General features: G+C 36.1%; 2 protein-coding genes across 2 annotated transcripts in view; one reads left to right on the top strand and one right to left on the bottom strand.

Moving 5' to 3' along the window:
• PDZD8 (PDZ domain containing 8) overlaps positions 1-12,484 on the top strand; it is a 62,084-nt gene extending 49,600 nt beyond the window's left edge. Inside the window, exons 4-5 of the mRNA XM_074831373.1 lie at positions 5,425-5,587; positions 7,892-12,484. Coding sequence (XP_074687474.1) covers positions 5,425-5,587; positions 7,892-10,089 — 2,361 coding nt within the window. The 3' untranslated portion in view covers positions 10,090-12,484. The remainder of the gene's footprint in view (positions 1-5,424; positions 5,588-7,891) is intronic.
• A 2,984-nt stretch (positions 12,485-15,468) lies between these two features.
• The window catches only part of SLC18A2 (solute carrier family 18 member A2), a 29,996-nt gene continuing 28,076 nt past the window's right edge, over positions 15,469-17,388 (bottom strand). The window contains exon 16 of the mRNA XM_074831372.1: positions 15,469-15,981. Coding sequence (XP_074687473.1) covers positions 15,871-15,981 — 111 coding nt within the window. The 3' untranslated portion in view covers positions 15,469-15,870. The remainder of the gene's footprint in view (positions 15,982-17,388) is intronic.

The following is a 17,388-nucleotide window of genomic DNA, read 5'->3' as shown; positions in this document are numbered from 1 at the left end:
TGTTACATACCACTGATAGGGAATAAGAAATATTTGTAAAAATATTATTAGTTAGTTGATGTAAAGTCAATGAAATAAGATTTCTTACGTGCTTGGGTGATGAAGCTTTTCTCAACATTTATTCAAAAGAATGTGACATGCTTACTACATTCTAATAAAGCTTTGTTAATGCTTACAAATAGTTAAGCAAATATGGAATATTACAGAGTAAAATTAAGCTTTTAAAAAACTATTGCCTTTTTAGTTCCTGAAAATAAGTAATTTGATTTAAAAGCAAAAGTTTTATGCTCTAATTATCATGCTATGACTTAATTTTCTGGTTTTTTATTTTTGTATGCATCTAATAGTTTTTAAAGTTTAGCTGAATGATGTTGCACTACTAGTAAGAGGTTGTCATAAGTGCTTTTCCAGATGTTGTAATCTCTGTATTTATTGATGGGCATTATTTATTGTCTTGTCTTAGAAATTCTGAATGGAAGTGCTATACCTAATGTTAATTTACATTGTAGTTATAAGACTCCAGTATTAATGGTGACATTCTTACCTCTGTATTCAAAACTAACCTAACTTTTGTAGGTACAGTTTTGGAAGCAAGTAGTAAATGAGATGGCATCACATTTCTCTGTTGCCTCTAAGAGGGATGTTTATCATCCATTTGCATTTGCAAATTCTTTCAGACTGATAACTTAATGAATCATTTGAAGATTAACACTGCATCCTGTATTGACACTCGTGTAAATACTTGGCCATTTAAATGGTATTAGCAAGCTATAAACTTCTGAATGATCACTGTGTAGCTGTGGAGTTCAGTATCAGTATGTTGTTAAAGGTTCGAAAAATTGATTTTCGCTGACATCCAACATCTAGGCTTTCAGAATGATAAGGCTGAGGTAAGGAAGGGCTACAAGACACAACATTAATTTTCTGCTGCATTGTATTTCCAGACCATACTTCCAATACTGAACTGAAAGTAGTGCTGGGGTTATGCTCTGCAGTGGCTCATACACTGATGCATATAAATGAATTAAAGCCTGTACTGTGAAATCAATGCTTATAGACTGTCCTGTAAAAGTCAGCCATTCACAGCCCCACATAAAAATGTTTTATTCATTTTAAAGTGAATGGACATCTCGTGTCCTCTTCTTGGTGTGGTTTTTTTTTTCCTTGAATAATAAAACACTAAGGAAATTACTTCTTTTCATTTTTTTCCTAAGATAGTAATTCCTGCTCTGTTGTGTCTTAATCTCAATGAGTATTTCATAAATAGTCTGGGGGTTGCTTATCTTTTTAGAAAAAGGTACATTTTCTAAGTTCTATGACACAGTTTGGCTCTTTCAATATAAATTACTCTGTCACTGACAAGCAAGTAGTATTATCTGCTTTGTCTTGTTCCTTATTTAAGTAACTACTAAAGTTTGCAGGAACTAGTAAAACAGCTACTAATTAGATCAAATTAAAATAAACTTGCTTTAATATGGTATGGCTAGTTGGTTAAAATCTTCCTTTCTCTTAAGAACAGCTGTTAGTTTTTCTCCCTTGCAGCAAACTTCCTTGATAATAAATGTCCTTTTGTTATCAGTAATTTTCTTCTAACTTTTGTGTTCATTTACCTGATCTTTGTCCTTCCGATTTTTCGTGTTCCAGTAGATTTTTGGCTCTCATGTTTATTATCAAGTTTTAAGGGAGAGGCAGAAAGACATAAAGTAGCTGTGCTGGGTGTACGAAGATGCTTGGTTTTGTGAGTGTACTTGTTGGGGTGAGGGGTGTTTGAGGGCTTGAAACGATGTTTACCTGCACTGCAGCTAGCCTGAGGTATTGTGGTATTACTTGGTGAAACGTGGAGTTGCCAGAAAGAAAAATCGGGGAAACTATTCATCTGGTTTGGGTTGATAAATAGAACCAGTTTACTTCGTGAGAAAACTTGTGACTGTGCCAAAGTTAATAAAAAGTTGAGATGAACTTTGCTTGTTATGTTCAAAGGCGCTCTCCTTCCAAAAACAGCTTTCCATCAGATACTGCTAGAATATTGGAAGTCTCCTTGCCATCAGTGACTCATACGCGTTGTAATCTGCGGTCCGTGTCCCTGCATGGGAGCCAAATGTTCAGAGATACCTAAGTGTCTTTGGTCCCAGCTGTCCCTTGTTTCTTTTATGTGGTCTCGCCCTGGGGGAGGAGGGAAGGGTGAAATGCTGGGAATCACCTCGGAGGTTTCTAGTCTTTTACAGTAGAGAATATTTTCACTGTTAAGTCATCCGCTATTGAGATCTGCTCAAAGAAATCCTTGGATTCAAAGGAAGCTCAAGAGGATGAGGGTCTGTACTGACAAACTGTAAGAAAGAGTTTTCGGTAACGTTTTTTTTTTTTCCTTTTAACTGTCTAATTTTGTGCTTCTCTCATATCTGCTCATCACGCAGTTTGCCATAATTGCAGGTACTAACTGGTTAGAGGACACTGCAGCCTTTCTTCAGAACACTAGATGTTGCAGTACCAGCTCTTGTTTTCCCTCTGACGTTCTGTTTCAAATAAAGCTTGTTGCTTTCTGAAGAAAAAGGTCTTTAGAAATCTTATCGCTTCTTTGTGCCACTCTTTGGATGAGAAAATAACCAACTGTAAAAGAAAATCGATTTGCATGAGGTAATTCCTGTAAAAGAGTTATGATGGCCAGCTTCCTTCAGCAGTTGGATGTTTTTTCTGATCTACTCAGAGACTGATTGCACAAGAGTTATCTCATGTTGCGGACAAACTTATAGCAACATTTCGTCTGCAGTGATGCAAAACTAAACAGACTATCAGTCTTGGATGAGCCATGACTTTAAAACATCTTGCCTTATTAATTAACTCCAGTTCTGGGCATTAAGATCCAGAACTAATATGATTTCAGAAGAAACTATAATCAAAATAGATGTATCCCTAAGGATTGTAATTAAATGGCCAGAATAACTTAGTGTTAAGAGGAAAATCATCCTGTTTTGGTTTTTTTCTCCACCATTCTGTATAAGCATCCATTTCTTTTTTTAAATTCTCTTACTGAAGAGGTTTATACTTCAGTGGACTAATAAAAATTAGGGCAAAAACGGGTTATAGTTTGCTGTCAGTCCTTTGCAATATTCATGTTTGTCAGTGTTCCTCAAGTGGGAGTTTACTTTCTGATCTTCGTTATCGTAGTTTCCTTATCTATTCAAACACAAGGATTTGGAAATCTTTTTCCAACTGTAATCATTTAGAGTAAGACTTTCGAAGGAATTATCATAGGAAAATTGAGATTTGAGTACTCTGGCAAATATCAAACAACAAGGAGACCATTCTTTCTGATAATAATATGCAGAGCTACATAGCATAGGGGAGTGATTTCTTTGGAAGGAGTTTTTGTTGCAGGTTTGTATGCTGCCACAGCAAATTAATGTAATTTGTGGTTTTGACAGTTAAAATGTTCAACTAGTGTTGTTTGAAATTGTAGTAATCGTTCATGTTGTTTCCATACAGCACATGTAACAGTTGTGAATTGCTCACTTAAAACCATATTATATATAAAGAACTAAAGCAGAAGAGTAATTATTTTCTTTAAAAAACATTTTCTCTCTTCCAGAGATATTTCTTACACTTTTTCTTTGTTTCTTAACACTTAAGAGTTTATTATTTATTTTTTAAAAATTTAATTATGTATCAGCATTTCTTTGGTGTAAATGGGAGCAGCCTTAATTAAAACAAAAAAAAGGAAAACACAAAAACCCTACCACAGTTGTTTCTGTAGGCAACTATTTTACTTGTTTGCATTATAGAAGAACCTTGAATCTTGGAACCACAATTAAGCCTGTATTTAGTCTTGTTATTCTTACATACATTACTGGGTATTCACAACAGACGTTAACAAAGCTTGAGAGAAAATATTATCTTCAAGTGTCTGTGGGAAATGCAGAAAACTAGAGGTAAAGGTTAGAAAATTAATTCAAGTCTGTTTCTTCAAACTCAGTGCTGTTCTTAAGTGAACTGTTCAGTGTAGCATTTTTAGTTCTATAAGGAACTGAACAATAATTAACAAAGATATGGTGCTATTAAGGTTATAGGAAAGGAGTGAAAGCCATACAGCCATGTACTGAAGTTAAGTAATCCACTTCATCTGTGGAAAGCCATTGTACAAAACTAAGCAAACGAACACATCCTTGAAAGAGGATCAACGCCAGACAGTTCAAACATAGACAATAGAATAGCAACAAAGTAAATGCAGAAGGATGGAGGACAAGACTGTCTACCTAAACTCAGTAAATTGAAACCAAATAGAAAATTTTCTGTGGAGGTTTTCTACAATGTCTGTCTCTCTGTTCTTGGGAATCAAAGAAACAAATTAAATTTCAGTCCTTGGAGCTGAAACACAGACCATGATTTCCCCTTTCAAATAGACAGAATGTACATTGGTGGAGTGATAGTAGACAGTCATTTGAAACAGTCCAGAAGGAATGTGCTTTAGGGAAAAAAAAAAGTACACTTTTAAATTCATTAAGGATAGTCTTTATTAAGAAAAAAGTTGCCAAAGATCTTGGACACTGCGTTGTGTAAACAATTGACCACTACCTAGATCTATTCTTCAGTAGGGACTTCCAAATTAGGAGAGATCTGTGCATGAGTGTGGGATGAAACTCTACTACAGAGATTGCACATCAGTCATTTTTTGAAAGAACAAGATAACTGAGATTGAGGTAGATATGAAGAAAGGGTTCTTAGTCTTTGAAGCAACTTCTTAGGCTATTGTTAATTTAGATTTATTCTAAATATGCTTTAGCAATGTGTAAGTACATAATAGTTTTCTCACTCCAAACACTTTTTTGTGTAGACTACTCAGGAGCTACTTGTTGTAACAGGTTTTAGAACACCAATGTGGTATACTGAAAGTGATACCTAGATTGATGGTACAGTGCTCCTTTTAATAAAACTTCTTCCCAATAAAATGGACAATGAGGTGGTGTTTAGTTGCAGCTTAGTTAGGACTGGGGCTTTTTGTGAAGATGAGCCATGTACTGCCTTTCCTGCTGATTTGTGTTTCCATAGGTTAGCTCAGTATTGTTGTTAATTGTATCTAAACTACTGAACAGATGTGTACACACATACACTTATTTTTATATATATGTGTGTGTGTGTATATATATATTTATTTTGCTGACAATTCCTTGCACTGTTCTCTAGTTTTGGCATATTTGGCTCTTCAGAACCGGTGACATTTGGTTCTATCTTTCTCCAAAGGTTTAAACTGGGTTGGCAGACAGTTAACCTATTATGTGATAATCTGCTTAATGAAGTCAATGGATGTCCTAATGTAATTTTTTTTAATAATATCAGTTGTATAATTTTATTTAAAGGATCATTAATAACCATGAATCCTTGCAGTCATCTTAATCAATATACTCTTTAACTTTTAATTTCTTTCTCTAGGCAGAACTGGTGAAAGGAAATCTGCAAAGCGTTGGGCTCACGCTCCGCCTTGTGCAGTCCAAGGAAGAAGATGCAGGGCATGTTGTCATTGAAACTGTGACTCCAAACTCACCTGCGGCAGCTGCTGATCTACAGAGGGGAGACAGACTTCTAGCAATTGGCAGTGAGTAATATGTCAGCTTTCAAAATAAGTGTTGTCTTGCAAACCGGGAGGACATGTCTGCATACAGTTCAACTAGACTGCCTTCCTCAACAATTACAGTTATGCCTGGCACTCCTGATAAAAACTAGCATTTATGTATTTATGGCTGCTTAAGGTTATCATTCACTTGGTTTGTTTTGTTGCATATTTATTTACTCTTTGCTAGGTAAAAGCCAAAATAAAGTTGAATAAACATTTTAATGTAAATATATTTTAACTGCTCTAATAGTGATGCTGTGAGGTTCTCTACTTAGTTTCTTCCAGTGATGTTACAACATGTGCTTAGTTTACAAAGAAAACGATAACATTTTACATCCTAGGCCTGCATACACAGCTTTGAACCTAAAGGCGCTAAGTATGGAACAAGTAGTATTTTTGACTAACAGAGTAATTGTCTAAAATGTCAAAATGACCCAAGAAGATCTGCTGATTATTTGATAGTGTTTTTATACTTTTAGTATCAATTTGTGTCAACTCTGACATGTAGGAACCTAAGTATTATGTAGAAATCTACTCTGAAGTTCTTATATTTTTGAAGACTTTGGCCAAATTGTAACTGGCAGGTAAGTGCTGTGTTGAGGCAAAAAGTTACTCTGACTTCTGCAGGGGAGGGTACTGTGGGCTTTTTAGTAAAGATTCTGTTGAAATCCCTGGGCATTATGAAGTGGATTGTTACTAGTTTATATTCTACAGTTTTAAATTAGACCCTCTCCAGATAGAGCTTGAATATTTCTGGTTTGCATGGACTTTTTCACCAACAGAGAACTAGATCATAATCATAAACTGTAACCAGAAACTGATACTGGAAATCTTACTGCTTTAAGCTTGAGAATTGGAGGGGACCTGCAGAATAGATGACAGTGGACAGAAAGACAGCTAAACCATTAACAAGAACAGTGGTTAATCAACTTAGTGGAAGGAGCAGATAGGAACCTGGTTATGATCATCAAGAAATAATAATGCAATGTTTTCTATTCTAGTGGATATGGTGGGACTAGATAAAATGTTATGGAGTAGGAATCATTAAGTCGTTTTGTTGGGGTTTGTATGCTGTCCAGGCTTTTATAAAGACTAAGAAGGAGTGAAAATATCACTGTGTATTAATAACACTTTAGAAGTAAGTGTAGGCAGCACTGATAAAATAGAATGTAAACTGAAATTCCTCTAGGGGAAAAATGGTAAAAGAAATTCTGTTAGGGTTATATTGTGATTTGGCGATTATCTCCATCATGTCGGTAGAAAAAGAAATGCAGAAAGAACTGCGTGATTATGAGCGATACATAGTATCCCAGCTATACCTGCATGTGACAGCACACACATTTCTTCTCCAAACATTAACCATATAAATGAGAGGTACAGTAATTTTGTATTTGGTTCTAAGTCACTAAGAGAGTATAGAAGAGTTAGTGCAGTAAAATAGTATGAAGATAGAACTTCATATATTTACAACATGAACTACTTACACTCCCTGCTAACACAGTTGCAGTAAGTTTTTCATTAATTTACAGGCCAGAGCTTAAATACTACAATGAGTTATTGTGATTAGGTACTTCCTAAATCCCCATTGCATTGCTCCAATGATTTAAAAGGGTTTTGAGTTGTTTCAAACAGACAATTGATGATTGCACTAGAACCAAGGCAAAATTCATTTTTACTCCATGACTTTATTTGGACTGTGTGCTCTTTAAGATATTTTAGCTTGCATGTAATTTGTTGAATCTTACCATAGGCTGGAGATACTGTCAAATGGCTCTGAAAGTTCTGATGAGAAAGATGATGCAGTTCACTGTTCAGCCATACTGAGAATGTAGCCTCGTGCCTATATTGTATTAACATATTGGAACTATTTTCTTTGTTCACCTGCTTCTGTTTTAATTATAACTATATTTAAAGATACCCATCTCTTTTGAATCCTTTATTAAATGCCTGCTGCTGAAAAGTCCAAACTTACAATAAGATTAAGGTTAAAAAAGTTAGAATATAAAATCAACATTACTCTAAGATTACATCATTAATAACAGAGAACTGGAGTATTTATGTTAGTATCTTTTCCAGCTTCTGAAGTGATATATTTGTATGAATAAAATGGAAAGGGTCCATCTGTTACATTTCAGTTAAGCTCTTCTGCCATAATTGACTTGCTCTGTTAGTGAGCAACACTATTATTATCACTATTAAAGATCTAAACATTTGTTGACTATTTTTGGCCATTTAGATTATCATAATTAAAATTTAACAATTTTTGTCTTTTTTTTTTTTTAATAGGTGTTAAAATCACATCAACTGTCCAAGTGTTAAAGCTTATTAGACAGGCTGGGGACAGAGTTTTAGTCTTTTATGAAAGGCCTGTTGGATATAATCAGCATGGTTCAGCACTGCAGGATGGATTTGGGCAACTGGAAGACACTGCTTTCTTGACACAGCCAGAAGATGACCAAGCTAGTTTATCAGCTGATGTTGATAACAGAGATTTTGATTCAGAATTTGAGGACTTAGCTTGTGAATCTCCTGACCAAAAAGAAGATCTGCCAACAACTCCGAGTCCCAAACGTTCAGTAGTAATACTTGCTGCTAAGCCACTCGGAACTATATCTCCAATTCTGAATCGAAAACTACATTTAGGAAGTTATCAGACAGCATCAAAAACGCAACAAAAAGATGGAGCTAAAGTGGCAATGCCCAAAACTGTTGAGGGTTCAGATGCATCACAGCAATCAGGTAAACAATCACAAGGATCCAGTACTAAGCCTCCTGTGCCACCTAGGCCACAAAGTAAGCCTATTTTACCTACTAATGAAACCCAAAATTTGTTAGAAACTGGAGGTGTACCTTCTGAAAAACCAGAGAGGCCACCTCCGCCTACAAATAATGGAGATAAATGTACAGAGAAGGTAGTGAAGAATAATGATCAAATAGAAGACCCAACGGTATCAAAAGTAATAACAGCGCCAAAACAAGATACATTAAAAGATGGACTTGCAGAAAACGCACGTAGTTACAAAGATAGTGGAGATGATCATCAGACATGGGAATCACCAGAAATTCCTTATAAAATCCGGCAAGGCCGATGGCCAAGGATGAGAACATCCTCCTGTCTGTTTGAAGTAGAAGGATACCATAAGTACCTTAATGTTGCACTGTGGTGCAGAGACCCTTTCAAAGCAGGTGGGTTTATCTGCTTAGGATATGCAAGCATAAAACTTGAAGAAATTGCTTTAGATTGTATAGCTACATCCTCAATGGAATATATTAGAACATTTAAACTGGATGCTCCCACACCTAAAGCAGCAGTCACTAGAACAGCATTGCGGAATTTGACAACCCATAAGGGATTCAATGAAAAGTTTTGTTATGGCGATGTAACTTTACACTTCAAATATTTAAAAGAAGGTGAAATAGATGATTCAAACTTAATCCTGGAGAAAGAAAGAGAATGTCACTTGGAAGAAGAAGCTCGTGCACTTCAGAAAGAGGATCCTTACTTGGGACAAACTGTTGTTACAGAGAATAAGCATAACTTTCAAGATACTCAGTTTCAGAATCCAACTTGGTGTGATTACTGCAAAAAAAAAGTATGGACTAAAGCAGCTTCACAGTGCATGCTCTGTGCTTATGTTTGCCATAAAAAATGTCAAGAAAAATGTCTAACTGAGACACCTTTTTGTGTAGGAGCTGAAAAGCGACTTGATCGAACTGTGGGAGGTTGTAGAGCAGAAGGACAGGAAGCTCCCCAAGTTGCATCCTCTCGTGTGGATTCAGAATCTAAATCTGTTAACAGAACTACAGGTTTGACCAGGCATATCATCAATACGAGCACCCGTTTGTTAAACCTTCGTCAAGTCCCCAAAGCTCGTCTTTCTGAACAAGGAACAGAGGTGGTAGAACCTTCGCCAAAGCACACACCAAACACTTCTGATAATGAAAGCAGCGATACTGAAATCAGTGGGCCAAGCAGTCCTTCAAAACGTGCAGCAGGTACTGGGATAAAGTTGGTCCGAAAGGAGGGTGGTCTAGATGACAGTGTCTTCATTGCTGTTAAAGAAATTGGACGTGATCTCTACAGAAGTTTACCCACAGAGGAGCGTTTTCAGAAATTAGAATTTATGTTGGATAAGCTGCAGAATGAAATAGACCAGGAGCTGGAAAATAATAATTCACTTGTTAAAGAAGAAAAAGAGACAACTGATGCAAGGAAAAAAGCCTTGATTTCTGCTGCGCTGGCTAAGTCAGGTGAAAGACTGCAGGCCCTTACACTGCTGATGATCCACTACAGAGCAGGCATTGAGGATATAGAGTCTTTGGAGAACATGTCACTAGAGCGGCAGTCCAAAAGAGTGACTAAAGAGTCAGAGGAACCCAACATAGCAGAAGAAATGGATAACGAAGATATCAGTCTGATGGAGGCTCCAACATTCAACATCGTATCAGAAGAACCAGTTGATCCACCTCAATCAGTAGACTGATAATTACATATTTAGCCTTTGAAGGAATGGACTAAAAGAATACTTTGCACTTAATTACAAACACACAAAGATTAAATTAAAACACTGGCATAATGTACATGTCCTGCTTATCAAGTTATTTGCCTGTGTAAGAGTACAGCTAATAATGGTTCTTCTCCAGCTACAGCACCATCATTTTGTTAAACTGGCTGGTTAAAACTACATTTTGGGGTTTATATTGGAAATTTATTTTTAATAACTTATTTTTATTTTTTCTAATTATGTAACCTTACCATTTCACATTAGTATGTGTGGTATCCTAATGTATTACTTCCCCCCCCCCCCCTTTTTTTTTTTTGAGCTAGTGTTTTCAACAGGAAACAGGCAGGATTTTCAAAATGTTTAGTTTCCATTGTATGATGAAAAAATTTATAAGCTTGTTGCATGCCTAAGCTGATGACTGACACAGAAGTCACTGAGGGACCAGGCTTTAAAATGTCGATCACAGTTTTATTGTACGTCTTCTAGGTAGTTGTGTATTTTTTGCCAAACATACCATGAAAGCAAACAAAAGGTCTTTCATTTTGTCTGTTATTAATATTTACTAAAGATAATATTGCATATCATTTGTTTTTCATATTTTTGTTAAATACAAGAGCTCTTCATAGTTTGTAATTAATATGAAATATAGGAATGCTAGGCTAAAAAAAATCCTCCTTAGAACTTTGGGCTATTGCATCCTGATTAAATAATACTAGATATAAGTGCATACAAGTACCTCAGAATAATTTAATTGGGAATATTTGAGATAAGAGGCTGGTGCCTTCCAAAACAAAATTTTATGTTTAAGTGTTGTTGTATTATCTGATAACCTCATAAAGGAAAATTGTTCTTCACAGGAGTTGGAGGTTTCATTGCATTCTATGAAAAAGCATGTGATGATGGTTTAAATAATTTAAAAGAAAATAAATTTCTGCAGACTATCCTTTCAGAAAACTTAAGGTACAAAATACTTTACAAAATAGCTAAATGTTCTCTCAACACTTTTGAATAATCATATAGTGGTAAGTTGCATTCAGCTTCTCAGACAGAAGAGACAGTCTGAAAAGAATCACCTTTGTCAGAAAGATGTCCTATAGTGTATATAACATGTTTTATTTGAGTCGAAATAGAGTCCAGTAGAGATGAGGAAGAATTTCAGCCAGCAGCTTCTGAAAAGAACTATCTGGTCTTGTACTATGTGTAAACTGTTGATCTTAGCATCACCGGGCTGAGGCCGTTGTTATTTATTTCCTGTAAACATGTCTTTGTTTCATCTTCTGTGTATAGAAATGCAGTATAAAATATCATCTTTACTTTAGGTACTGTGTTAGGTAATGGTATCATTATCACTGGTAGTAGAAAAAAAATGCCTTTGTGGAAGTGGAGTTGAATCTAAGATGGTGAAATAACTGATTTAAATTTTCAGGCAGTCTGTAATGTACCTCTCCATTAAATTTGCTTCTCAGTTTATTTTGTGATGGGAAAATTTAAGAAGCAATGGTTTTCACAGATGGAAAAGCATACTTGTACTTCTAAACAAAAAGGTTACTTCCACTCATGCAACTACTTGCACTTTTTTGTGAGTTCTGGGCAGTTGATACTTACTTAGTTGATGTATGGAAAACACTATCCATGCTAAAATAGGCATGTGACACTTCTGAAATTAAGCTTCAGCAAATAATCGCACAAAATTAGCTTCCCTTATTGACTAAAAGGTATTTAACCTATACTTGCTTGAGATGCATATTACGACTTCCCCACTCCATTTTCTCAGTGGCTTACTATTGGTGGTGATCTGCATTCAATCTCCATCAGTGTTTGCTCTTACGGACTACTGCAGAGGTTTTCAAATATATCCAAGTACTTCATTTAAACCCTGGTACACATGAAGGAGCTGTGAAAACAATGCAAATACTGATTTCAAAAACACATTCATGGTTTTAAATGGACTTGTGTAATACAGTGGGTAAGAAAAGCTGGATATAGTTTTCCTCGTATAGTACTGCTAAGGATGATTGTAAGAGATAAATTAAACGTAGTGCAATATTTTTAAATATACTGAATGGGAAAAGGGCAAAATAGTTGTATTTTAGTGATAAGAAGGAAAACCTAAATTCCTGTCTGGCATTAATTACAATAAACGGTGAATCTTGAGGGAGAATTGTAATACTACATTCCTGATGTAATCTTTGCTTCATGCTTGACTGTAAATAGCTGAAAATAAAGAATACCACAGAAAATAAGAATATCTTGACTTAATGATACCTGAATAGGTGGCAGCTGCACACATTTGCAGAAGATCTGCCTAATATGATTTTGTTGGCTATTATTTTATCATGAGAATAAGCTTTAATAAAATAGTTTTGCTAAATTATCAACTTCTTTTGTGTTAATATTTTTTAAACGTTTGTATTGCAGTAGTTTATCATTTGAAGCCACTACTTAAAGGAAAGATCTTTGGGAGAAAACCACACATTTTGCATTAAATAAAACTACTGATTGCTGGATTAATTGGGCTTTTATGCATTCTTTCTATTTGCATATGCATTTATTTTTATGCTACACAGTTTAATAGTAGACATAAGCTTCTTCCAAAATGGTAGTTGTGTAGCTAGATAACCTTGTATTATAATCTTATAAAATGTTAAGAATATTTGGGGTTTATTTTTAAGACCTCCAAGCACTGCACAAATAGTAACTGAAGCAGTACTGGTGACAGTGACTACCACCAGAGTTACATCTTGCCCAAGAAAAAATTTTCTGACTTGCCCTGTCCTTCAGAAAAGGTTAATGGGTTAAACAAATTCTTTCTGTTTACTGGCTCATTTCTATCTGATCAGTTTTTCCTTGTAATTACTTATCCTTGTTTTTTTCCCTCAAATTTGAAATAAAACATGTACAGAAGTTTACAAGTACAGGGGAGGACTAAGCAGTGGGAGCAAGTGAATTAAGTGACTTCGTCATGCTTAGATTGATACAGATCAAAATACACGAAATATGAAAGAACCCAAATTATTCCAGGACAGAATAGGGATTTTTGTGTATTTTCTGTGACTAAAATTACTTCCTGTCAACAAAAATCCAAAATGTAGAACAACTGCCAAATATCTGGTTTGGGGGGGAACGGTGACATAGAATCCCAACATGGGTGTCTGCATGACTCTTAATTCTGTCTTCCTCTGAGTTCTGGTGGAGCAGGAATGGAGCAAGAGCCTAGGGGAGCCAGACTGAGCTGTGTGGGTCTGCTGAGGAAGCCATGGTACGATGCTGCTCTGTGAGGTCCCAGGAGAAACCGAGCTCCATCTTCAGAAGAGGAATGTGATCAGTTAATCTGTTCTTGGGCCTCCTTCTCATACTCATTTTGTGTTGCAGATTAATGTGAGCTCTTCCTTAATTTTGATGTGCTGAAAAGTACAGAACCAAGCCCTGAAGTAAGCCATTCTGTGTTCTTTTTAAATATATATATATATGTTGCTATGTTTGCATTACATTTATACTTGTGAATTTAGGCAATGTTAGTTAATCAGCTGGCAAATAAATGACTGTGTGATGATCTAGAATTCTAACATACGTTAGTTTCAAATTTAATTGGATTAACAATTTGATGTTGACCAAAAGAGCTCAGTGAAGCTAAGTGAAATAACTTCTCTTGGGGCAAAGTTTCAAGTATCCAAATGATCTACAACATTAAAATCTGAACATAATGTAAATAATCATTGATCTGCACAACTGTTACTTACTCAGTGGCAGTGAAGTACTCAACATATGACAGAATCTTGGTTTATGCTGTATTAACGTCTGTCACCAAACACCTCTCAGCTTTGAAGGAAGGATTTCCATCTGTTACATATTCAGAAGAATGCATTTGAAAATACACCACTACAAAAATCTGTAAGTGGATTTTTTGAATCAGCCATAGGACCTACTGCTTACCCTTTCACACCATTTAAGGCTCTTATGCTGTTTTCTCAGAATCTTCACCCTTATTTAAGGAACATGCAGCAGTCTCCCTTGGTACTGCACATTTTGGCCTTACCTATTCCCCAAAAGGTAAATCTCAGACCAGCAGCCACATGACAGACTGATTTTGGAAGCTATCGTGGTTACTTAAACAAGTTACATATATTTATGACCTGGAGTGAAAATGTTTGTCCAGAGCTACAAATGGACTAGAAACGAGGGGTTGCTTTCCTATGACCTGAAATATTTGTTGACTTTTTCCCCCCCCCTAGTATACAGTAAAACACAATGCATAAGGCAAATCATGAGGGGGGTTCTTCTTTTTATTATTTTCACTTTGTTACAATAGATCATGAACTTCTTTCAGATAACTTTATTTTAATGTGGTCTGAATGCATAATTATTGACAAAGCAGTACTTGAAGTTTGATCCACTATATTTTTCATATTTTCTGACCATAGTATATGCGCTTTACAAAACTATATGTAAACATAATATCTATACTGTAGTACATAAAACATTTGCAATTACACGAAAGAAGGCACATAAAGATTTTGATTTTACAAATGAAAAGATACACCACAGTTGATAAGGACGCTGGGATTGTTTTAAAACGCTTTCTTTCAAAGTCTGATTTTTCTCAGTGCAGATAGGGACTGCCTAATACAGTGCTTTACCTGTAGTAGACTGTGTCCCCAAACATTAAGAGAGATTGGCAACAACCGGTCATTTTTTTTTCATCATTTTTAGCAAAGTTGATATTAACTGATTTAAAAAAAAAAAAATATATTGAATTTCTAGATGTTTATGTAAATACATGTAAAATAGTTTGAACTGCTTAAATTTTCAGCTTAGTGCCAGTACACGCTAAGACTAAATACTGTGCTACTCCAGCTTTTCTTAACCAGTCACTTAAGATGCATCTAAAATAAAGTTGAGATGTTAAAAATAAAAGATGCAAAAGATAGACATATAAAAAATATCTTCATGCTGTTCTTATTCCCTTTAAGGGAGAAGAACAATGCACATTCATACCTACGTGTTTACCCGGTGTTGTGTGTTTTGGGGGCTTCATATTGTACAACTGCTTAACCAGTTAAGATTTCACTAAATAGTACTGACTAACAGCAGTACACTCCTCTGTTTAAAATACTGTTTTCCCCAACATTCCATGAGTGGTAGAGGGAGAGCACATTTTTTAAATCAGCAAAGATGCTGTGCCTTTTATTTTACTTATATATGACCTAAAGTTGATCAAAAAAGTGATAGCAATGTCCACACTCTGAATTCCAGCCTTCAGCTCCTCTCCATGTACTTACAAGGGTAGAATTTAAAAGGATGCAAATTGGATAGGTTTTCTTTGAGCTTTGCTTCCCGCCCTGCCCCCCCCCCCCCAATTCCCATTAGATAAGACCCAAGCTGTTGTAACTAACTCCTGACTCAAAACCAAATATGAAATATTGTATGTCAATGAGTTGACTAAAAAACAAAGTTAAAATTCACATGTTTGTACAGATTTATACTACACATTTAATAAAAAATATAGTGTAATATTCAATAAAATTAAATACACAAAATAAAGATTAACACTATACAAATCCTCTATAAAAGCTTTCCCTCCTCCTTATAAGGCAGTTAGCAGTCTGCTTTATAACCATGGGTGATGAATAATATACCTTTGGATTTTTTTGACCATTTCACTATTAAATGTACAGTACAACTAAAACCTATTTCTGGATGAGATGTTTCACATGAAACACTGCATTTTGTACACCAAAATACATGATATGGCTTTTCATGTTATTCATCACTTTCATATTCTTCTTCATCATCACCTATGGGGTAGGACTGGATGTTGTTCTGGGTATACATTTTTGTTTTCACGGGACAGTTGTGATCCATGAGTATTGCCTAAAAGAAAACAGTGTGAATATTAGCATTTCTGCTTAGCATCAAGCCGAGGTCTGTGGCTGACCACCACACAGGCATCCTCCTGCATCTGCCATCCAGGGATTCACCTCTCCTCCCTGAAAGCAGAGCCCAGACTGATTTCAATTAGAGCAAATCAAGTCAATAGGTCTGTGTGAGGTGGGATCTTGGCCCTAAAGACATCACCAGCAAATTTCTATTGCCTTACTGGAGCCAGTAGTTTCAGACCATGTATTAAATTGAAATACATCTACCTGCTCTCCAGTTACAGTAATTTACCTCTCCTATGTTTAATCTCCATCTGTTAAAAGCTGGATGAATGAGCAAGAGGAGTCCTACTGCCTCAAGCTGAGTCTCCCTTACCAGCTTTTCTTTTCCCACCCCTTTCTGTGGAGCTCCAGAACAGCATAACTGGGCTTGTCTGAGAGTGGTGGCCCACATATTGTGACTTGGCACCCATGGCAAGCTAAAAGTGATTATCATAGTTAAGGGCCAGCTACAGTATTGCATTCTTTGGGATGAATTTTCCTAGGACAATTGGAGTCTGTACTTGGAGCAGTTGTGCAGCATATTTTATGTTGAATGTGATTAAGTTTGTTTTTTAATTAATCACCCAAAGACCACAAAGTAGGGACCATCCTTTTGACTCTTTTCAAACCCGAAAGAAATGGCACATCAGTTCACCAACACAAGCCAGTTTGGGAATAGGAGTCACTTTGCATGTGAAAGTACGCTGGGGGCAGGGGGCAGACACTGGGGGGTGTTTAAGCCATGGGGAGAGATCCTGTCCCTTCAGTGAAACCCTGTCAGTGATCAGGGACGTACATGATAAACTTCCTATCTCTAGCAAACAACATCTGCTTTTTTTTTTCTTCCCTTTCTGTTTCTCAGCCTTAGTGAATTTAAAAAAACAAACAAAAAAAAAATACCAGTGCAGTCTGCAAAGGTCATGACAAGGGATTAACTAGAATCTCTGGGATTCTGCAGTCCAAATATGTGCAAAACAAAAGGTCTCCAGCCTCATGTATGCCACTATTTTTGCAAGATTCATTTTTCCACCTTCTGTTCTGCTCATGCCAGTACAAAGTGTGAGCAGCATACGCAGCAGGTTCTGTCCTTACCTTGCAGAGATGTGGCACTGCATAGTCACAATGTGGCCATGCAAAATTACATTTTCTTTTCACCTGAATAGACAACTAGCAACTGCATTTTGGGCCCAAGTCAACCTTATTCAGTACAAGCAAGGATGGAGCACTGGGTGGGCTGGCCCTACAGCTGGTGACAGATGTTGCAGCAAAGATTGGTACTTGTTTTCCAGGATGTTCCCAGCCCTGGAATCAGAAAAGGGATTGTTCTGCCTCCTCACTGCATAGCCTTGTAATACCATTG

This window comes from Strix aluco, chromosome 7, assembly GCF_031877795.1.
Source record: "Strix aluco isolate bStrAlu1 chromosome 7, bStrAlu1.hap1, whole genome shotgun sequence".
Lineage (NCBI taxonomy): Eukaryota > Metazoa > Chordata > Aves > Strigiformes > Strigidae > Strix > Strix aluco.
This window is presented reverse-complemented; position numbering and strand designations above follow the sequence as displayed.